General features: G+C 48.1%; 1 protein-coding gene across 2 annotated transcripts in view; it reads right to left on the bottom strand.

Moving 5' to 3' along the window:
• Nucleotides 1-632: 632 nt before the first annotated feature.
• The window catches only part of ATG4B (autophagy related 4B cysteine peptidase), a 34,269-nt gene continuing 12,125 nt past the window's right edge, over nt 633-22,776 (bottom strand). The window contains exons 4-13 of one of the 2 annotated variants that reach the window (XM_075004366.1): nt 21,923-22,021; nt 20,629-20,730; nt 18,712-18,784; nt 17,880-17,959; nt 15,546-15,742; nt 14,410-14,488; nt 13,743-13,888; nt 12,509-12,565; nt 11,126-11,219; nt 633-2,681 (exon numbers count right to left, since the gene is read on the bottom strand). In XM_075004366.1, the coding sequence (XP_074860467.1) occupies nt 2,608-2,681; nt 11,126-11,219; nt 12,509-12,565; nt 13,743-13,888; nt 14,410-14,488; nt 15,546-15,742; nt 17,880-17,959; nt 18,712-18,784; nt 20,629-20,730; nt 21,923-22,021 (1,001 nt within the window). In that variant the 3' untranslated portion in view covers nt 633-2,607. The remainder of the gene's footprint in view (nt 2,682-11,125; nt 11,220-12,508; nt 12,566-13,742; nt 13,889-14,409; nt 14,489-15,545; nt 15,743-17,879; nt 17,960-18,711; nt 18,785-20,628; nt 20,731-21,922; nt 22,022-22,776) is intronic. The other variant, XM_075004367.1, reaches the window with a different exon arrangement.

Genomic DNA, 22,776 nt, shown 5'->3' with positions numbered 1-22,776 from the left:
CTGACGGAAGGGTCCAGGACTCAACTATAAAATTTGATACGTCCACATGGCTTGCTTAGGCCTAGCTACACTTCCAGGCATCTAGCATGGACTATCAGACACACTTTGCACCACCTGAATTTTCTCAACAGGTTCACCCCATCCACCTTTGCCACCCAAAGCAGATGCCCTAGAAATGGTTCAAGAAAGGTTTCCTTACTACACCATAAGCCTGTCTGAACAAGGACTGAGGGGTAAAATATGGCTTCCCATTCCCAGAGGTCATGGCTATACTAGCCCCCCCCGCTTTAAAAGGGGGATGCTAATGAGCCACTTTGGCAGACACTAATGAGGTGCTGTCATGCATATGCAGTGCCTCATTAGCATAATGGCAGCCACACGTTTCAAAAGCGCTACTTTTGAAACACACACCACTGGTGTAGATGGGCCTTTTGAAAGGACCCCTAGGAAGAAGGAGCTTTTGAAATCCGGGGGCAGGGGGGTCCTTTCAAAAGGCCCCATTATACAGGCTGCTCAGGATTCAAAAGCAGCGCTTTAGAACTGTGTGCAACTGGCATTATGCTAATGAGGTGCTGCATATTTATGACTGGGCCTCATTAGCACTGCTGCTGTGGCTCCTTACCATGCCCCTTGTGTAGATGTAGCCTAAAAGCTTGGGCTGTGTCTCAGAAACAAGAACTTAAAAAACCCCAAAGATGTTATGTTTGTTTATTCAGATACAAATTGAAAGCAGTTGATGAATGGAGCACAGCCCCACTTCTTCCACTGTTTCCCTTTCCCCCTTAAAATTAACACGAGATGGGGAGAAACAGCAGCAGAGAGAAAGCAGCAAGTAGTTTAGTGACAGAAGCAACCTGGCTCAAGAGTTCAGAGCTCAGGCTCTTGGAGCAATTAGGGGCAGATAATTAGATAGGCATCAAGAGGTAGGTCTGTCTTGTGGAGGAAATCACTTCTGGCCAGCTGTCACTACTTTTTTGGGCACAAAAGCATCAACTGACCAGCACTGTTCCTCAATGCAGGAAAACATTTTGAAACATGGATTTGCATCTGCAAAAGCCCTGTAGTAACTTTTATGGTAGCTCACAGGTCACCTATGCTGCCGTTTTCTACCCAGCTCTCCTTTTTACTAAACAGATATTATGGACCACACACAAGCCCACATAAAGTTATTTTAAAGAAAGACCAAGGTTTCCAATACAATTGTCTGATGTTTCATGATTAACTTCTCTAGGCAATTTTTTTTTAAAAGATATCTTGGGCTGATCATTTAAAATTATTTCTCTGGATGAGCATTAGCATTTGCTGCACTGGGCTACAAGGATCATCATAGAGGGAAGCTGCAGAAATGTGAAACAGTACCATGCAGCTAAGAATTAAATTCTACATCTCATTAAGTTTCAAGGAAAGTAAGGAGTCTAACAGGAGCAGTACCTGGCACTAGTCAGGCTTGACAATGCTGCACAGGGTGCTTTGTGGTGGTTTTATGGCACCAAAAAGTGTCTGAAAGGACTAATGCACTAGGTGAAACCTTACATACCAGCCCCAGGCTGACTCTAGCATCAGAAGAGGGGTCAGGGATGAGAAGAAACACGATAGATTCTCAGGGTTCCTGTTCTGCTTCCCCCACCAGGACCATTTTTAACTAAAGGCAATAGCAGGCTCTCAGGATTTAAACATCTCACCCACACACAAAGCTTGCTCTAGGCTCCCTCAACAGCTCCCTTAATGAAGATACTGTGCTGCTATATTCATCGGTCCATTGTTTGCAGAGCCCTGCAGTTTTGACGACTCTTCCAGTGAGACTATAACCCCCAGATACATCCTTTTCCTTCCTTTTATTCAAGCTGGGATCCTCTTCCCCTTTTGGTTGTCATCTTCAGCTCTTGGCTATCACCATGTGGCTTTCCACACAGAGGACATGCTTTTATAGTTACCGGCCACTCATCAGATTCCCCTGAGAGACAGATGCACTTTAGAGAGCCCACAGCTTCAGGGTAGAGCGAGCAGACAGGCAGCACTGTGCGTATGAGAAAGCATGAGCATGAGCAGCAGCACGTAGCCCACTGTTAGAGAAAACATGACTGTCCAGGCACCGAGCTCACATAGTACAGTGTGAGAGACCTGGTATGGGATTAATTTACATCGCTTTCCACAAACCTAAATTTAGCCCACGTCAGCCAGGAGGAGGAAAGTTGTGGAAGGAATGAGCAACAGGATGGGTTTTGCTCCCCAAACAGCGTGCGGGGGGAGTACTCATAAGGGTCTAGCTCCCCATGGGTTTTCTGCTTCTACTCCTGTAAGGCCAGCTGAGCTGCTGCAGTAACAAACCAACCTCTGAACTCCTAGGCACCACTGCATCCACTTCCTGCACAGGCTTTGCACTGAAAAATCCCGACTCTGGCCCCTGAAGCCTTCACCGTGACTTGTTTCTTGATCCCAGTGCAGACAGCGCACACTACTTGAGACTGCACAAATTGCTGGGATGGATGGGAGGCAGGGGTGTCAGCAAGCACCTATGAAAACCTGTAGGGGCCGAGGCGCTCGAAGGAACTTCCTCCCCCCCATGTCCCACACACAACATGGATGTGCAGAGTCTGTTTCCCATTTTCAGAGAGATAAAATTTCAAAGTCTTCATCCTCTGAGTCAAAGAATCTTTCCAACCGGTCTGCATCAGAAGAATCTGAAAGACAAGAGACAAACCACCTTTGTAACGTGACCATCACTTCAAACAAACGTACACCAAAGCCACTCACCAGCCACAAGCTGTATGAGAAGCTGTGGGTTGTGACAAGCCAAGGCAATGATGAGACGAGGAGGACCAGCTGAGGGCTTGGAGCAGGTGCAGGAAGAGGACTGGATAGTGTGTGTTACTGCCTTAACAGCACAACCTTGTGATGGAACGTCAGGTATGTAGAAGTGTCACATGCATAGACAGTACACAGCATATGCATTTGCGGGTGAACTCCATAGAGAGTTCTGGCTAGAAAGGGGCTGGGTTCAACCTTTTTTGGGATGAAAATGGACTGGTAACATCTTGAAGCTTCAGCCAGACTCCGTTCTCTGTCGCTAGCATCGGGAGATGTCGCACATCCCAGCTCAAGAAGAAAGAACAGGTATCTACCTTGAGGGTAGGGATAGGGTCCAGAGTGACCCAGACAAATTGGAGGATGGGGCCAACAGAAATTTTTTAAGGCTCAACGAGGAGAAATGCAGAGTCCTGCACTTGTGATGGAAGAACCCCAAGCATTGTTACAGGCTGGGGACCAAGTGGCTAAGTAGCAGTGCAGCAGAAAAGGACCTGGGGATTACAGTGGATGAGAGGGTGGATATGAGTCAGTGTGTCCTTTTCGCCAAGAAGGCTAATGGCATATTGGGTTGTATTAGGAGAAACATTTTCAGCAAATCTAGAGAAGTTGTTATTCCCCTCTATTCAGCATTGGTGAGGCCACATCTAGAGTACTGCATCCATTTCTGGGCCCCCCAGTATAGAAAGGATGTGGATGCCTTGGAATGGTTTGAGCAGAGGGCAATGAAAACAACCTGGGGGGCTGGAGCACATGAGCTTTGAGGAGAGGTTGAGGGATTTGGGCTTATTTAATTTGCAGTGGAGAAGACTGAGGGGTGATTTGATGGCAGCCTTGAACTTCCTGAATGGGGACTATAAATAGGATGGAGAGAGACTGGTCTCAGTTGTAACGGATGGCAGAACAAGGAGCAATGGTCTGAAGTTACAGAGGGGGAGGTGTAGGTTGGATAGTAGGAAAAACCATTTCACCAGCTGGGTGGTGAAGCACTGGAATGTGTTACCAAGAGAGGTGGTGGAACCTCCATCCCTAGAAGTTTTTAAGTCCCGGCTTGACCTAGTCCTGGCTGGGATGATTTAGTTGGGGTTAATCCTGCTTTGGGCAGGGGACTGGACTAGATGACCTCCTGAGGTCCCTTCCAGCCCTAAGATTCTGTGAACATTTCCTTTTATCATTGCCTTTAACCCAGACTCTAAGTGGAGATGCCTGGACCTTTCACCTATCCACAACGGAAAGGAAGAGCTTTGGGGATTTTTGGAAGGCTTCTGTCACGTCAAAAGAAAAAGCCCAAGTTCTGCTCACAGAGTGTATGGCGGATACCCTCCCTATTATCCATATGAGGCCTTGGATAGAATACTGAGTTGAATGAGTTGATTTATGTGAAATGAGAAAAGTTATTTGGGCATTGAACTTCAGGTGTGGTCTGTGCTTGACCTTGTCCAGGAAGAAAATTGGCCATGTGCCATCGAGGCTCTTATCTCCCTTAACCTTCTGGCGTTAGTGATGGCCACGAGGAATGACATTTTCACGGAAAGGGGAGTTAAATGAAAAAGGGGCCAACAGCTTGCATGGCAGTCTAGTAAGTTCCTTTAGCACTAGGTGAGGCCCCATTGTGGAGTAGGGACCCTTCGTTTTGGGAAAAGCTTTGCTATACACCCTTCTGAAATTTCTTCCTAGTTGTGTGAGAGAATATCAAATAGCCTTGACCTGCTCGTGGAAGGTAGCAATTGCTGCCATAAGAACCTTCTGCAGTAACGATAACATATAGGCCAGAATCATCAGTAAGGAAAGTTAATTAGGGGTGGTATCCTTGAACTGGTGCCATATCTAGAATCTCTTCCATTTCTGCAGGTAAATGCAGAACCCTTTCTACTGTGCAACAGTGATGCCTGTAACTTCTCTGCGCAGGATTACCTTTAATGTAGGAGCCACACTTTGTGGTGTAGGACCCATGAATTGCAGTAAAGACTGTGACCCCCGTTCGGTGACAGAGCATGAGGTGACTGCTGGGGTCATTGTAGGACATCATCAGCTTGGACAGGTATCATGTCTGTCTAGGCCAGATGGCAGCAAGTCAGAATATTTGGTCTTTCCTCTTTTTTCCTTTAACAGCACCTTTAACAACAGGGGGAGAGGAAGAAAGGTGCAAAAAAAGGCTCTTGTTCCACAGAGGGAGGAAAGCATCTCCCCTGAAGTGTTAGTTAATCCCCTCTGGGGTGGGAAAGTCAGACAAGGGGAGCGACCGGGGCTCTTGCAAACAGGCCGACTGCTAACAGGCGGGAGGTTTGAGAGGGCTCTCCTGGTGAAGGAGGGGGCAAACTACAGCACCTTCAGGTAAGTGGCAGTCTAGAGTGTGTGGGTGTTGGTCTGTTTGATTGGAGTGCTGAGCTGTCTGTCTGAAAGGCCGTGTGCTCAGGCTGGCAGTTGGAAGCTGTGAGCCTTGATTAGGTTTGAATTCTAAACCTCTGTGCTGATTGGCTGAGCTGTAGCCAGAGGGAGGGGCTATCAGGAAGACCAGAGCCTTTTAAACCCTGCCAGCAAGCGACCAGGGTGCTTGCGACCAGGGCTCTTGCAAACAGGCTGACTGCTAACAGGTGGGAGTTTTGAGAGGGAGCTTAGAGGGGGCTAATTACTTCTAACATCCTTAAATCTTTTATGACATCCTCATCTGAAACTTTTACTTAAGAACCCCATATAGAATTAAATTAAATCAGAGGAGGAGATGGAAGCAGAAGACCAGCAGCAGAGCGGGGGCTACCCTGTTTATTGCATCAAGTGTAATATGTATGATTACCTACCCTGTGGGCAGGTGGCTTATGTGTGTACTCGATGCAAGGAGCTCCTGGCCCTCAGAGACCGAGTGCAGGCTTTGGAGACCAGGGTGGCTGAACTGGAGGAGCTAAGGGAGGCAGAGAGCTATGTTGATGAGGCTTTCTGGGACGTAGTAGGGCTGTCCCACCTCCAATCTGGCAGCCCCGATGCTGTTAATGAAGATGAAAGGCTCAGGGAAGGAGAGCAGTCAATGGGGGCAGAGGGAAACCATCCCATAGTTGGGACCCTCCTTCCAGAGGGTGCTATGGTATCCTCTCGCGCCAAGGATACCTCTCCGGGGGAGGGAACACCACTTGTTAGGAAGAGGCAGGTGTTAGTAGTGGGTGATTCGATCATTAGAAATATAGATAGTTGGGTTTGTGATGACCGGGAGAACCGTATGGTGACTTGCCTGCCTGGTGTGAAGGTTGCAGATCTTTTGAGGCATCTAGACAGACATATATGCAGTAGTGGGGAAGAGCCAGTGGTCGTGGTACACGTAGGTACCGATGACATAGGGAAGGGTAGGAGAGATGTCCTGGAGGCCAAATTTAGGTTGCTAGGAAGGAGACTGAAATCCAGGACCTCTGTGGTGGCATTCTCAGAAATGCTTCCAGTTCCATGTGCAGGGCCAGGGAGGCAGGAAGAACTTCAGAGTCTCAATGCGTGGATGAGACGATGGTGTAGGGAAGAAGGGTTTAGATTTATTAGGAACTGGGGACACTTTTGGGGTAGGAGGAGCCTATACAGGAAGGATGGGCTCCACCTAAACCAAGGTGGATCCAGACTGCTGGCATTAAACATGAAAAAGGTCGTAGAGCAGTGTTTAAACGAAGAGATGGGGGAAAGCCGATTGGTGCGGAGAAGCACATGGATCGAACGGAGACTTCTCTTAGGCGAGACTCCATTGATAGAGATTCTTTAGAATTCAGTCAGAAAGAGAAGAAGGGACATGATAGAGTATGGGCCAGATCAGATGAGAAAAAAAAAAAATCACATATAAAAGAATCCAATACGTCAGGGAAGGGCAGGCATATGAATAGTGGTAGTTTTTTAAAGTGCTTTTACACAAATGCTACTAGTCTGTCTAATAAGATGGGTGAATTAGAGTACCTCATATCAAAGGAGGAGATTGACATAATAGGCATCACGGAAACCTGGTGGAATAAGGACAATCAGTGGGACGCTATCATACCGGGATACAAAATATATCCGAAGGACAGAATGGGTTGAGCGGGTGGCGGAGTGGTACTGTATGTGAAAGATAATATAGAATCAAATGAAATAAAAATCCTGAATGAATCAAAATGTTCCATAGAATCACTATGGATAGCAATTCCTTCCTCTGATTGGCATATAGCACTAGGGATATATTAGCGACCACCTGACCAGGACAGTGATAGTGATGCTGAAATGCTAAGGGAGATTAGAGAGGCTATCAAAATAAAAAACTCACTAATAATGGGGGATTTCAATTATCCCCATATTGACTGGGCACATGTCACCTCAGGAAGGGATTCAGAGAGAAAATTTCTTGATGCCTTAAATGACTGCTTCTTGGAGCAGCTGGTACAGGAACCCACAAGGAGAGAGGCAATTCTTGATTTAGTACTGAGTGGAACACAGGATATGGTCCAAGAGGTAACTATTACAGGACCACTTGGAAATAGTGACCATAACATAACATTTAATATTCCTGTGTTGGGAAGAACACCGCAACAGTCCAACACTCTGGTATTTAATTTCAAAAAGGGGAATTACACAAAAATGAGGAGGTTAGTTAAGCAGAAATTAACAGGTAGAGTAACTAGAGTAAAATCCCTGCAAGCTGCGTGGAAACTTTTCAAAGATACCATATTAGAGGCCCAACTTAAATGTATACCCCAAATTAAAAAACACAGTAAGAGACCTAAAAAAGAGCCACCATGGCTTAACAACCATGTAAAAGAGGCAGTGAGATAAAAAGGCATCTTTTTAAAAGTGGAAGTCAAATCCTAGTGATCACAATAAGAAAAGCCAAAAAAGATTTTGAGGAACAGTTAGCCATAAATTCAAAAAACAATAGTAAAATGATTTTTAAGTACATTAGAAGCAGGAAGCCTGCTAAAAAAAGCAGTGGGGCCCCTGGACGCTAGAGACATAAAAGGAGCAATCAAGGAAGATAATGCCATTGCAGAAAAACTAAAATGATTTCTTTGCTTCAGTCTTCACGGCTGAGGATGTTAGAGAGATTCCCAAATCTGAGCCGTCCTTTATAGGTGACAAATCTGAGGAACTGTCCCAGATTGAAGTGTCATTAGAGGAGGTTTTGGAACTAATTGATAAGCTAAACAGTCACAAGTCTCTGGGACCGGATGGTATTCACCCAAGGGTTCTGAAAGAACTCAAATGTGAAATTGTGGAACTATTAATGGTGGTTTGTAACCTATCCTTTAAATCAGCTTCGGTACCCAATGATTGGAAGACAGCTAATATAACACCAATATTTAAAAAGGGCTCTAAAGGAGACCCTAGCAATTATAGACCTGTAAGTCTAACGTCAGTACCGGGCAAATTAGTAGAAACAATAGTAAAGAATAAAATAGTCAGACACGTAGAGCAACATGATTTGTTGAGCAAAAGTCAACATGGTTTCTGTAAAGGGAAGTCGTGTCTTACTAATCTATTAGAGTTCTTTGAAGGGGTTAACAAGCATGCGGACAGGGGGGATCCAGTAGACATAGTATACTTGGATTTCCAGAAAGCCTTTGAAATGGTCCCTCACCAAAGGCTCTTATGTAAATTAGGTGGTCATGGGATAGAAGGAAAGATCCTTTCATGGATTGGGAACTGGTTAAAAGACAGGAAACAAAGGGTAGGAATAAATGGTAAATTTTCACAATGGAAGGGGGTAACTAGTGGCGTTCCCCAAGAGTCAGTCCTGGGACCAATCTTGTTCAACTTATTCGTCAATGATCTCGAGAAAGGGGTAAGCAGTGAGGTGGCAAAGTTTGCAGATGACACCAAACTGTTCAGGACAGTCAAAACCAAAGCAGACTGTGAAGAAGTTCAAAAAGATCTCAGCAAACCGAGTGATTGGGCAGCAAAATGGCAAATGAAATTTAATGTGGGTAAGTGTAAGGTAATGCACATTGGCAAAAACAACCCCAATTATACATACAATATGTTGGGGGCAAATTTAGCTACAACAGATTAGGAAAGGGATCTTGGAATTATAGTGGATAGTTCTCTGAAAACATCCACGCAGTGTGCAGCTGCAGTCAGTAAAGCAAATAGGATGTTCGGAATAATTGAAAAAGGGATAGAAAATAAGACGAAGAATATATCTTACTTCCCCTATATAAAACTATGGTACGCCCACATCTTGAGTACTAACATAAGAACGGCCATACTGGGTCAGACCAAATGTCCATCCAGCCCAGTATCCCGTCTGCCGACAGTGGCCAATGCCAGGTGCCCCAGAGAAGGAGAACAGAAGACAATGATCAAGTGATTTATCTCCTGCCCCTGTACTGAAGGCTAGGGCACCATACTTCACCCCTGGCTAATAGCCATTTAAAGTACTGTACTGCGTGCAGACGTGGTCTCCTCACCTCAAAAAAGATACACTGGTGTTAGAAAAGGTTCAGAAAAGGGCAACTAAAATGATTAGGGGTTTGGAACGGGTCCCATATGAGGAGAGGCTAGAGAGACTGGGACTTTTCGGTCTAGAAAAGAGGAGACTGAGGGGCGATATGATAGAGGTATATAAAATCATGAAATGTGTGGAGAAAGTGAATACAGAAAAGTTATTTACTTGTTCCCATAATATAAGAACTAGAGGACACCAAATGAAAATTAATGGGTAGCAGGTTCCAAACTAATAAAAGAAAGTTTTTCTTCACACAGCGCACAGTCAACCTGTGGAGCTCCTTACTAGAGGACGCTGTGAAGGCCAGGACTCTAACAGAGTTTAAAAAAGAGCTCGATGAATATTTGGAGGTTAGATCCATAGATGGCTATTAACAAGGGGTAAGGTATGGTGCCCTAGCCTTCAGTACAAGAGCAGCAGATGGATGGCAGGAGACAAATCACTTGATCATTGTCTTCGGTTCACCTCCTCTGGGGCACCTGGCATTGGCTACTGTCGGCAGACAGGATACTGGGCTAGATGGACCTTTGGTCTGACCCAGTATGGCCGTTTTTATGTTCTTATGAGCCAAAAAGCCCACCTCGTAATCACCACTCAGGAGACTCAGCATGCTCATGAGTCAACTGTATTCACCACACACTACAGAGATGTTTTCACGACTAGCTGGTCTTCATTAGCGACGGTCGTGACTTGGTCTTTGTAGGTGTCCAGAAGCTGCTCAGTAACTAAGTTTAATTTTGGATCTTTCCGATAATCATATTTGACAACTAAGAAGCCTGATAGTTAGATACCCAAAATTGGAAGTTAGCTGAATAGGTTTTTCTGCCAAATACTCCCTGTTCTAGTCACACAAGGTAATTTAAATTGGTATCAATGACCCTTTGAATTGACTGTGTTCGTTACCAAGGAACCTGGAGGCAGACAGGGGAATAGAAAGTCTGTGTCCTTCAGAGGCATGTAGAATTTTTTGGTCTACTCACTTCTATGTCAGCAGGATAGATGCCAGGGTCTGCCTTATGACACTGGTGGGATCCAGGAGTGCCTCATTAACTGGGAGTGCTGCTCTGGTGGAAGCAGAATGAAGACTGTCCACTAGCCTGTGATGAGGTTTAGACACCTCTTGCAGTTGTACTTTTAGGGCCTGAGCCATGCTTTGAGCTAAGTCCTGGAATGACCTAAAGTCATCCACCAGAGATGGAGATAGAAGTGAATGAGGGGAGGTGAGTTCCTTTTTCACCTCCACTTCCCATTCTTATTCCAAAAATTCCAGCAGGTCTGGTGCCCTTGATATTGTTCACTGAAAGGGGACATCTCTCCACCTGCTGGTGGGCTATGCTAGAGGCCTGTGAGGCTTATCTCTGGGCTTGCTGGGGCTCCCAGTTAACTGTCTGTGAACAGCCACCTCTCGGATACTCACTACCCGAAGACAGTTAAAGGAACTGAGGGAGAAAGTCAGCTGACTAGGCTCCTTGCAGACACGTTTATGGGGAGGACAGACTTACTAAAAGTCTCTGATCAGCAGTAAGGGAATGCACGTGCCCTTACAGGAGAGCCAAGAGGACAGGACCCAAAGAAGTTGTTTAATTATCTCCCTCCTGCAGTGTCCCTGCCTTTCATTAGACATAAGATGGGACTGCATGACAGTTGCTCCTCCAGTGCGTACGCCCAACTATCCACCCCAGCCATGTTAACCTAAAGGGGAAGAGATCAGTTCCACTTCTAGAGATACCCAATCATTCTCTAGGCTGCAGGGTGGGAAGAGCCACAAGTCACCATGCAGGTCCAAAAGGGAGAACCACACAAGCTTCCGAGGAAGCTGAAAGGATAGAGTCCACCACAGAGGTTTTCTACTAAATTGGCCAGATGGAAGGGCCTTACCTGGTGTGAGATTCAGAATATCAGGGCTGGAGAAGTGTGAAGGCTGATGTTCTACCAGTTCAAACATCGGCAGAGCTCCTCTTAGCAGGGACAGCTGTGAACACAGAAGCCAACCTGTTAGCACAAACATGCCTCCAAACACAGGAAGTGTCTACCTTTTCATTCAGGAGCTGAAAGAAAGGTGAAAAATCTTACCAAAATACTAACCAATATGTTCCTCCTCTCTCTTTAAACTCCTGCCTTTTGTGGAAGGGAGCATTCCCCTAGCTGGTTTCTGTTACTCAACAGCATGGGAGGGAGAACAGGACCCTTAGTACCTTTGGCCCTCCTACTAATTGATATGGAAAGATCCTGGAAGAGCAGTACAGCAAAGTACTTATTCTAAAGGAAGTTCACATGTAGAGGTTGAGAATACACCTATCCTAGGAGCACCAAAAAACACTCATGCACCAAGAAAGGGAACAAGTGCCTCAGTATGCCTTGGTAAATGAAGACACCATCAGGGAGTTGTTAGAGTTATTCTTCAAGTTCATAGGGTTTGGATGCTAAGCCCCAAATTTGCCAAATCACAGTGTAACAGCATCTCTACCACATGGGACTGTTCAAGCCACCAAATCTCACCAAAGTGACCAAATCTTCGCCAAGGACTGGGCAGGGTTAAACAGACCTGAGACTGCCATCCACACCTCCTTTCCCACAGGACTGCAAGAAGGAACTCAAGAGTGTGCCTGTGGTTCCACAGAAATACCACAGTGCCCTGTTTTAGCAGGGGTGTTATCCTCACTGTCCTCAGCAGTTCCAAACTGGGTAATTCTCTTCAACGCACCCAAATGCCTGAAGCAGTTTCAGAAGGCTGTGGTGCACTTCAACCCCTTTCCTCACTGCTCCATTGTTAAACTACTGCTGCATTCCACCCCGCAGACAGAAGGCCTGATTAAGGCACAGGACAGAGCGAGGAGATCAAGGGTTCTTCCCCTTTCTCTGGGGGACCTTCTGTGACACCCTGGACAATTTGTGAATCTCACTCACAGACCTGACTCGTTGGTCTAACATTTAAAGTGATAACTTTTATCTGCAGATTTGCAGAGCTCCACACATTAATGGCTGTAAGGGACTTAGAGGTCATTGTTGAGCTAGTCCTCCACTTTGGTCTGACGGTGCCAGTCCGCAGCCTTCCAGAAAAGGCACACAAGACCACCTCTCTCAGCAGGCATCTGCATTTCTATTTGCAGGGATGGAAACCTTTTTTGGGTTTAATTATGAACTAGTCACATACTCTTTAAAATGTGGTCACAAGGCAGCGCGTGCTGGATGCAGCCCCTGTGAAAGCTGGAAAACAAACACAGATGACGCCTTACCCCAGTGACGTGTCTGAACACAAACCTTTTTGATCTGCTGGCACCAGTCATTAAAGTCTTCCTCTGTGTTGCAGAAAAAACCCTGAAAAGAAACATACAATCTTTGTTAGCTTGCACTACAAACAGAACAAAGTGTGGACGGCGTCTGCCCAGGCCTCAGTCATGCCTTACCATTATCTGCAACACACACTCTGAACATCAGCATTGCCAAGAGCAATGTCTCTGCTTTTCATGTAGTGACGGTCAAAGTTTTTTGTGGTTCTAGCCACTTGGCTTTCAAGTGCACTTCAGACTGCAGCAGCAATAGCTACTTCTCAAGGGATTCTCTGGCCAGTCCCTGCTCAGTGACACAAGGACAGAGCCAGCCCAGCTGGGGACACAGCGCAGAGGGTCTGAATTTACCGGATAACAGAGCGTCACAACTGTACATGGGTCCAGAGGCACCAGCTTTCTAATATGTAGATGGAATGGCCCTGCCCCCACTGCACCACTTTCTCCCTTCCTACAAGCCCCACCCTCTCACCCCACCTCTTCCCATACCTGAGGCACCCCGTCATTGCTTCTCTGCCTCCTTAGCACCTCCTGCATACCTCACAGGAGCTGCATGGGAGGGAACAGGAGGGCCTTTACCATAAGGTCCATCATTTTTCTCCCTGGGGTGCTCTGAGGCTGGAGCACCCCAGCATATGTGCCTGTGCCATGTACTTCATCTCATGAAAGGATGCAAATCCAGACTGCAGCTGAGAGATGGCAGAATTTGCACGTCCACTCAGAGAAAAGCTAACTGGGGTGGTGGTGGGGGGTGTATCTGCCTGAACTCAAAATTTCCAGATCTGCAGAAGTAGGTCTGCCCCATCAAAGCTCACCACCCAATAAATTACCTTGGTAGACATTAAAGTGCTGCATGACTGGCTTTTGGTTTTTGTAAAGATACAGACTAACACAGCTACCTCCCTGCAACTTTATTTCAGAGTTACCGGCAGCTCTTGCTGCCCCGCATGACGGACATGCAGCACTTTGTCACCGCATGGACAGAGCAGTGAAAAGGAGAAGGCTTCCTCTCTCCTAAACTGTTTCCTGTAGGAGAGTTATTTCTGGCCAGAGATTTAGTTTAAAGTCAGAACATGAAAGTTTTCCAACAGGACTGGCAAGTGAACAGCAGCCGCATCAGCGGACTCATAGGGAGAGAACACAGGCGGGAAGGCTGGAAAAGACGGTTCAGGCTGTGACAGTGACAACTGCCAGGCCAAGGTACCCACCACTGCAATGGACGGGTCAAGCTCGGCAATGCTCATTCTGCAGGGCGGGTGCTGGCAGTGGAAGCTCTCATCAGGGATCCAGCCGCCATCGCTGGGTTCCACTGCAGGCTGTGTCGTGTGGGGGTCCAGGTAAATCAGCTCCTCCCCTGGACACAGAGGAGACATTAGCAGGACAAGACGTACCTGATGAGCACCTCCTACAGAGTGAGTGAGTGGCTACGGTTCACTATGGCTCCCGCCTCCCTCCACAGTCGGCCTGTCTTTGGAAGAGAGCAGGCAGAGGAACACAGATGGGGCTCACGAAGGAAGAGCGGGAGGAGAGGGTAAGCCAGTTCCATAAATCCACCAAGGGACATCTGCTCTGGAGCGAAGAGGAGGGCTGCACACTGACCCCTCCTCCGCTGCAGGTCAATGCTACGTATGGGCTATTCCTCACAGGGCTGCACACTAGGGTTTGGCAAAGAGCACCCACACCCACGGTCACACTCACCCTGGACTGCGCTCACTAGGCGCTCCTTCTCTCGGCACCCTTGAGCTGTTCTGAAGCAAAGGGGGCACCACTCGGGGAGGGGGAGGGCGGCACTGCTCCCTATACATGGGCAGGCTTCTTAAGACAGACTGGATGCCTCCCTAACACGGCCCGAAGTGAGGCTGTCTAGTCACTCACCTACATAGCCAATGAAGTAATGAGCACTGTTGGGTTTTCCGCCAATCACTCCCAGGGACTGAGGCATCATGAAGCAATGCTGGAAAGCAAGACAGACCATGGGCAGCTGGCAGGCCGCAGCAACTACGGCCAGTGATCAGAAACCCACTGCGACAGTGGCGCATGCTGGGCTTCTCAACCGTGAGCAAGCCCAGCAGTAGCAGTAACAGTTTATGGTAGAAAGTCTCTGCCAGGAGAGAAGGAAGCTGCAACATGGGAAGAGTCCCAGAGAAGCCTTAGAGGCCTGGGGGAGAAGCAGACCAAGAAGAGAAAGGGGCAAAAGAAGAGACAGGACTCTGGACAGTGCATGGTGCAAGCTGCACAATGGTCACAAATGCCACAAGCAACTGTGCCAATGCCTTGCTCCACTGAGCCAATGACAAAACTCCCACTGATTTCCATAGGACCAGGATTTCACTCTGAATCTTTTGTCAGTAGAGCTGCACAGCATTCCCCCGGGGAGCTGCACTGTTTGGAGTGTTCTGAGGAAAAGGGGAAGGAAACTTAGCCCCCCATGTCGCCGTATCCAAGCGCGATACCGTGAATGCAGACCAGCTCCCCACCCTGACTTCAGAGTGCCCAAACCACTGCTAGAGCAAGACGGTGCAGCCTTCGTCACAAAGTCAACGCATGCCCTTCAGAACCTCCGGCCACAGCCGCTCCAGGGACTGTTTGGAACCCCTAAGTGCTGGATGTGCAGCTCTGACCCTGTAAGCCAGCTGTGGGCTTGGGGCACAGAACACGTAGAACTCTGGCTGCTGCTGAGCAGAGATGGGCAGCTGTGCTGAATGCTGTGCTGGCCACAGACACCGGCAGGGACTGAGATTAGACCAGGGGTAAAATTTTTGGAAGTGCCTAACTCCCATCTGCAAAAGTGACTGAGCCATTTGGGCTCTTAAGTCCCCCGACCATCAAGGAGACTTAGGCACCTGACCACTGATGTCTCTCTTATAACTGGAACTTGAGCACTCACAAACACTTTGCCCTGGGACCAGTGTTACTCCTGGCAGCATCACGACTTATTCCTGGCTTCTGAGCGGTAAAAAAGCAGGAAGTCAATTTGCCCATGCCACAACAAGCAACCCTAATTCCCCTACCTTTAACGTTTCAATATAAGCTTCATTGATATCTGTGAGCCCAAGGCGAAGAGGTATCAGCAGCACCAATGGTTTCCATAGCGACAACCTATCTGTAACCTCTGCTCCATCTGGGTACCCATTATAGACCATATCCGACTCTGCAACAGGGAAAGCTGCAGCCCCAGCACATGGGGCGTTGGACTTGCATAACCTCTCTACAGAAAGGGAGCACACACACAGAGAAACGGTTTCAGAAAAAGCATCAAACAGGTTCTAGGCCTTGATGTGTACTCCTCCTTCCCACTCCCCCCGCCCATCTCACTGCTCAATGGGAACCACCATCCAATGTCTCAGAGCTACACAACCGTTAAACAAGCATTTAAATAAACTCGGGGGATGTTCCCCACAATGCACGGTATTTCTAGAATAACTTTACACGGAGCCATTTACATCAAAGTACTCTGACGCAGCCCACCCGTTCTGCACTGCAGGAACACACCGGTGGCTGGCTGGTGACAGCTGACTCGGGTTCTGGGCCATACCACTGCGGCGCAGACGTTGAGGATCAAGCTGGAGTCAGGGTTCTGGACCCTTCCTTCCCTGGGGCTTCCAGAGCCCTGGCTCCAGCCTGAGTCCAAAAGGCTATCTTACCATTTTATAGTTTCACAGCCGGTCAGCTGACCCTGCCCAGCTGCCAGTGTTGTGCCAAAATCCCCACGGGGTCACTTGAGGTTCCACTAAAAAGCAACCCTCCCTAGGGCAGCAATGCAGGAACCAAGCAACTGCCCCATGCCAGCAAGATGAAACAGTGCCCGTCTGTGGAGAGGCAGGACACCACCACCGCTAAAATCCCTGGGAGAATTCCGATAGAAGTGCTCGAGATGTCCTTTGTCTGATTGTGTCATTGCCTGCATGTGCTTTGGGTTTTCAGTATTGCCGGACCAATCCGTTTAATAACAGGCATACGAGTAAGCGATTTATTTAGCTGTTTTCAGAGTGAAGGGACTGAGAACAGCTTTTATCCATCAGCATTTCAAACACTTTACAAGTCTAGGGACTATATTGCTTATGGAAAGTATCTGCCTGACAAACATGTAGCGGGACGGCCAGACCACAAGGAGCAACAGTTATCACTTCACTGTACCTTCCTGTCCGGCCCCTCAACCCTAGAGGAAAAGTTACGCCACATTCTGTGTTCACTGTGGCCCTGGCATAGCAGGCTACTTAAGGCACACAACCGCCACACGGCTACTTAAATGCTTAAAGTTACGCAGCTTCTTCAGTATTTTGCTGAGTCAGGGCCTCAGATCTTTAGAGGTTCTGCAAACCGACAAACGACAGAGGCATTTTTTGTAAGAGACGATTGCACTCCAGGGCCAAAACACCATCACAGGCTGATCAATTTTAGCCATTCCTGAGCTGTGGCTGATCCAAACCTGTGACCTAAAGGTGAACATTTGAGGCTGATTATTGGTGCTTAATTTGTAATGAAAAAGGAGCCAGAGCTCAAGCCATTTTTTCACATTCGTAATGGATGCAGCAAGACAGAGACACAGGGCCTGACACAAATTAAACATTGCTGATTACCAGTGTGTTGAGCCATCAGCAAGCAACAGCTAATAATGTCTCTGAAAGCTCTCCTGTTAGCGAGTATTTTCCTCACACTTTCCTTGCTCTTACACCTCCAAAGGGATTTTCCATGCAATTTTTGCTTATTATCCCTCTGCTCAACAAATCTGTTCTCATTTCCTTCCTGTTTGGTGAAAGAGACGGGCTCCAGCTCTCAATTCCAAGAGAAACACGGACAGACAACATGGCCACCAGACAGATCTGCCAAACCAACCTTCAGGCAGCTCCTACAGGTTGTCTCCAGGCGAATCCAAGCTTTGTAATGAAAGCAATAAAACTGCTTATGTGGCTTTGCTTTTTGCTCCTCAGAGCATCAACTCCCATTTTGGGTGTACCTACGAAGTAAAGAAAAACCCGTGGCTTGCCGGTTCCAAACGATTTGGGCATACAGGGCTTGAGCTGCAGGGTGCCTTGAACCTGACCGGACCTCCGGCACACCCTCACCCTGAAGGTCCCGTAGCCCAGGTTCCAACCCAAGGCCAGGAAGTCTACACAGCAGTAAAATAGCCCAGCAGCCCAAGACTGACTTGGAGGGTGCGGGCAAGCCCAGGTTTTTCTTTGCAGTGTAGGTATTCCCTCCGTTTCCAACCCACCTGCCCACGACCGTTCAGAGGGCATGTACTTTAAGTGTACCTGGTGTTCTACTGCCATTGCTTCCCTGATTCCTTCCAGACATCTTACAACCAGGGCACACAACTCTGACTCTGCATCTGTTATACTTACTGATATCTTCCATCACTACTGTGTTGTCCATGGCTATGTGCACTGCCAACAAGCTCCATGTATCAAAAGTGGCAAGTTTTCTATAGGAAGGAGAGAGAAGTCATTAGAGGACTGGCTACAAGACACTAAGCAAAGCCGAGGCTTCAGTAACACTTACTGCAAGAATTTATAGTTGATCCACTCAGCAGAGAGGAGAGTGTTTTAACCTACACTGGAGATTGAGTAACAGTGCAGTTTTACCACGTCTAACTCCTGCAGATGAGAGTACTCCCTAGGCTCTGCCTTACAAAGCCCTAGCAGAAAACAATTTAAGGTTTACGCTTTATTCTGTGACTGCATTTAGTGACTTGCATGGTTTAATGGGGCCTGAGACTACCTCTGTCCTTGACTCTAAGGGAATGCCACTGCAGAGGCCATCCTCAGTCGTGAACATCAGTTCAGAAGTGTTAAAGCCAGGTATTAAAGCCATCTAGTCCTTCACAACACAGGCAGAGATTCCAGCAGCAAGCCCAGTAGCCTGCAGGACCTGGAGATAAGAGTCTTGGATGACTCTTCTCAACTGGAACAGTTGACTTTTTGGTCCATCCAGCCTGGGAGCCAGGGGTGAAGTCCATCTCCGCTTTCAAGTTCCTGCTCCCTGAACCAGTTTCACAAGAAGAGTGTTGGGGGTGGGGGGGCGGGAGAGAGAATTTGGCTGGGGCACCACGCTACTGATCACCATTACTTTTATACTACACATGACACCCAGAGGTGATGGCAATGGGCAGTGTGAATGAAAAGAAAACACAAGCTACCCCGCTGCATTGCACAAAAGGAAAAGCCCAGCACTTACTTGAGCACTTGTGCAACTGTGTTTGGTCCGTACCACTGGCCTATCGATTTGCCCTCTCCAACTCCCATCTGGGCTGCACCAAGCAGACACAACCAGGTTAGTCACAGCCACCGCCACCCCTTTCTCCTGCTCACAGCCCCTGGTGTCGTACTTCTGGAGTTTGACGCCGTCACTCATGACCCGTCACAAAAAGGGTTTTGTGGAAAGGGCCACATCGTGGGTGTGGTCTACAGCAAGAGGTGTACTCAGCCACGTCCCTCAGGGGTGTAAAAAATGCACACCCTTGAGCGAGGCAGTTCAACTGACCTAACCCCAGCATAGACAGCACACGTCAACGGAAGAATACTTCCATCAGCTTAGCTATGGCCTTTTGGGGAGATGCACTTCCCACGTTGACAGGGGAACCCTTCCCTGTCAGCACAGGTAGCGTCTACACTGCAGCACAGCCATTGTGGCATTGCAAGTGCAGACAAGCCCTTGGACACGCTTCGCAGTCAGGCCACGCCATCTTGTTTGGGGCTGTGAAGAGACCATAGTGCCTGACGTGACCTTACCACTGGCCTTCCAAGGCAATCCAGAAGCCATGTTAATAAGCTCTAAAGTGGAGCCTCTCAGCCATCCTCTGCTGGAAGCAAGATGGGTTCCGTTCTGGGGAACAAAAAGGGAACTCCTATGCCGGCTAAGAATGGCAGACACCTCAGAGGAAATGCTATTCAGAAATAAATTTTATTTAAACAACAACGCCTGATTTCTCAGAGATGCCTGGTACCCACCATTCCCATTGTCTGACTAGGAGTGCAAGAGCTCAGCACCCCACAAAAGCACGCCTACTGCCGCTTTTCCTTTACTTTTCCTTCCAACACTTGTACCCAGACACATTCTTGGCGGAGTACATGAACTCCTGCTCTTTCCCCCACACCTGGTGCAATCTGTTTGCAAGATTCCTTTGTGGCTGCTGTGGGCATGACCGTTATATTCTCTCAGCAAGAATGAGGGGGAGAAGGAGACGGGCACTAGGCTGGGGGGGTGCCCTAGTCCAGGGTCACTTGCAGCTGCAGATGCTGCTGACTCCTCTTACAGTGCCCTGCCCTTCCACACGGAAATAATGGAACTAAAATTTAATTGGTTTAATAGGCAGCAGGTGAGATCCAGCTGTTAAACCAATTAAATTTAATTCCATTATTTCAAGACAGCAGGGCAGGGAGCTGCTTGCACTGCAGGTGTGGGAAGTGAGCAGAAGCGCTGGGGCGGGGTGGGGGGGGGAGGGGGAGGAGGGATGGCCAAGTCCGCCCTGCTAGAGCTGCACAGCCCCACTGAGAAGGCAGCTGGGACGAGGAGCAGCAGCAACGCGTGCATGCAGCTGGAGGAACTTATTGACAGAGGGGTTAAGCCTGGGGTTTGGTGGTGTGGGGGGGCTTGGGGCTGAGAGGGGTCAAGCCTGGGGAATGGAGAGGAGAAAATAAAATCCCTCTAACTGGTACCAATCAGTGTGTGTGCACTGTTCTTAGAACAGGGGTTACGAAAAGCATGGTTTGATGTTATTTGTTAAGGACTGTCTCCTGTTCACATGCTTGCATCTCTTGAAGTATTGATTTTGTACCTGAATTTGATGACATGGCTCTTCTTGCTATTAAAATTGCAGACCCCGCCCTAGTCAGTTTTCACGTGACAAATCCTTCAACCCATAAACAAATCACCTTAATTTTGACCACCAGCACATAGGAAGCAGTGATGTATCTATTTCATTCACATACAGCAACCCAAATACAGACGCTGATGATAACACGCTTTGCCACAGCCCTTAGCAAATCATTCTTGCATCAGTCTCTCATGAGTAGGTTATTTCTGACATTGCTTTACTACTACGAGATCAGAGAATCCCAAGGCAGAACACTCCTAGCAACAGTTGCCTCTTACCTATCTGGTGGATGGAGTAGTAGCTGTCTTTTTTGTCAATGAAGGCATTAAGCACATTGAAGTAGTTATCCGTCTGCCTCTTCCCTTTCATCCACCTCCAATCTAAGAGATAGAGGGAGGGGAAAAATAGGTTATGTACTAGCATACTCCTCTGCATGTCACTGCTTAGTAGGACTCTTTTAGTTTATGTGCCAGAAGTCTTATTTCCCCCAATCCTCTAAAAAGGGCCACTTTTAAACGTAAGTAAAAGGGCTTTTTTCAAAAGGTGGGAACCAAAGACATGGTGAACATCAAGTCCAGCACTTGCACTGACACTTCTCAGTCAAGATGCATTGGCTCCCAAGGAGAGGGAATACCAGCTGCAAAAGTTACATACGTGTCTAATGCCATCCCACAAGCATGGAGGAGCCCTGCAATTTCCACTGAATTGGGGCACTTTGTTTGGGAAGGCCAGGGTGGCAATGCCACCAGGTATCTTCTGCCACCCCAGAGAACTTCAGAAGCAGCAGCCAGAGAAGGTACCATGCATGGCTATGGGTGTCACTTCTAGAGTAGTGAGAGGCCTGAGGCATCTCAGCCGAAGGTTACAAATAAAAATAAGTGTTCTGCTGTACAGCTACTTTACCCAGTGTAAAGGTTTCAGCGGTACAAAGCTGAGAAGTGTGGGGCTCCCTTGGCTAGTCCTTTCAGGGGTCTCAGACACAAAATGGGTTTCTGTTCATCTTGAGGGCTGGGAAAGAGGGTTTGCAGTGATTTAGAAAAAGATGCGGGGGGGCGGGGGGAGTGTGGAAACCAGGGTCTAACAGTGACCAGAACATCTGCTGGCTGTCATAACAATCAATCCAAATCCGAGTGTCCCCCACTACTGTCCCCAGAATCGTAGAAGAATAGAGCTGGAAGAGACCTAAAATGCCATCAAGTCCAGCCCCCTACGGCAGGGCCAAACCCCATCAGAACGACATGATCTTGCCTCTAAACACTCCCACAGTGCAATAGAAAGCAAATCGGTGCAGCAAATTTACAAGAATGTTTTGCTAGCTAGCACAGTCCTTGCCAATTGTCCAAACATTCATTTCTCCATTGAATAGGTGCACTGATGTTGATTTGGAAGAAAAGCCGATAGTGAAGCTCATTGGGATGGTTTCCATGGGAGCTGCTCCAGCATCCAGCCAGAGCTTGGGAAACTGTACGTGGAGCCCACAGCAGTTTCAAGCTGTGCCCTCTCTCTGTTGCCCTAACCCATGCACCGTCATTTGGACTGGCTCTGGACATGCCTTAAAAACCACTGATTTACCTCTCCCTAAGTGCCGGCAGACCAATGCTTGAGCGAAGATCATCTGACCGCACCTTAACATGCAGCCCCAGCCAGTATCAGATGTGGGCCCTGTTCCTCCTGCAGCCAAGCAAAACAATCAGATCAGAACATAAGGGTTAGATCAGCTGTCTAGGCACAGAGCAGGCGAGGGAGGGACAGCGTGGAGCTCTCTAGGTTTGCAAGGTGGGTGTCAGAAATCCATCAGACAATGACAGTGAGAAATAAATACAGATTTAAGAAGCAAACTCCACTGCTCGCTGTTAAGGAAAATAAAGCCAGGCACTTACAGAGCAAGGGTGAGTTTCATGTAAAAATCCAACCAACTCAGACTGGGGAATGAGAAATGGGGTCATACCAGGCATGGATCTGTGAACAGATTTCCAGATCCAGCTACTCACAGCCACTCCAGGGGGCTGCAAAGCCAGGGACAAGCCTCCCACTCTGCCCCAGACTCTGACCCCACTCTGCCCCTTCCCAGGCCCCACATCTGCCATTGCCTCACTTCCATTCCACTCCTTCTGCAATGCCTCCTCCCTACAGCGACATGGCCTGGAGGAACTGCTGGGAGACAGGGAATGGACAGCAGGGGCCAGGCCGCCTCCACACTCACTTGTGGCAGTGGGAAGCAGTGACCCCGCCCCAGCCTTCTCCACTGCCCCATCTCCAAGCTACACAATCTGGGGAGGGAGCCCCAGTGCAGGAGGAATGGAATTGCCTTGGCACTTACCAGCCATGAGAAGCAGAGACACGCCACTGGGAGCCAGTAAAGCAGAGCAGACTGGGGCTGTATAACTCCATTTCCCACCACCACTGGTGGGGCCGGGGTGGGGGGG

This window comes from Carettochelys insculpta, chromosome 10 (assembly GCF_033958435.1).
Source record: "Carettochelys insculpta isolate YL-2023 chromosome 10, ASM3395843v1, whole genome shotgun sequence".
NCBI lineage: Eukaryota > Metazoa > Chordata > Testudines > Carettochelyidae > Carettochelys > Carettochelys insculpta.
The sequence above is the reverse complement of the archived record's forward strand: the minus strand, read 5'-3'. Positions and strand labels throughout refer to the sequence as shown.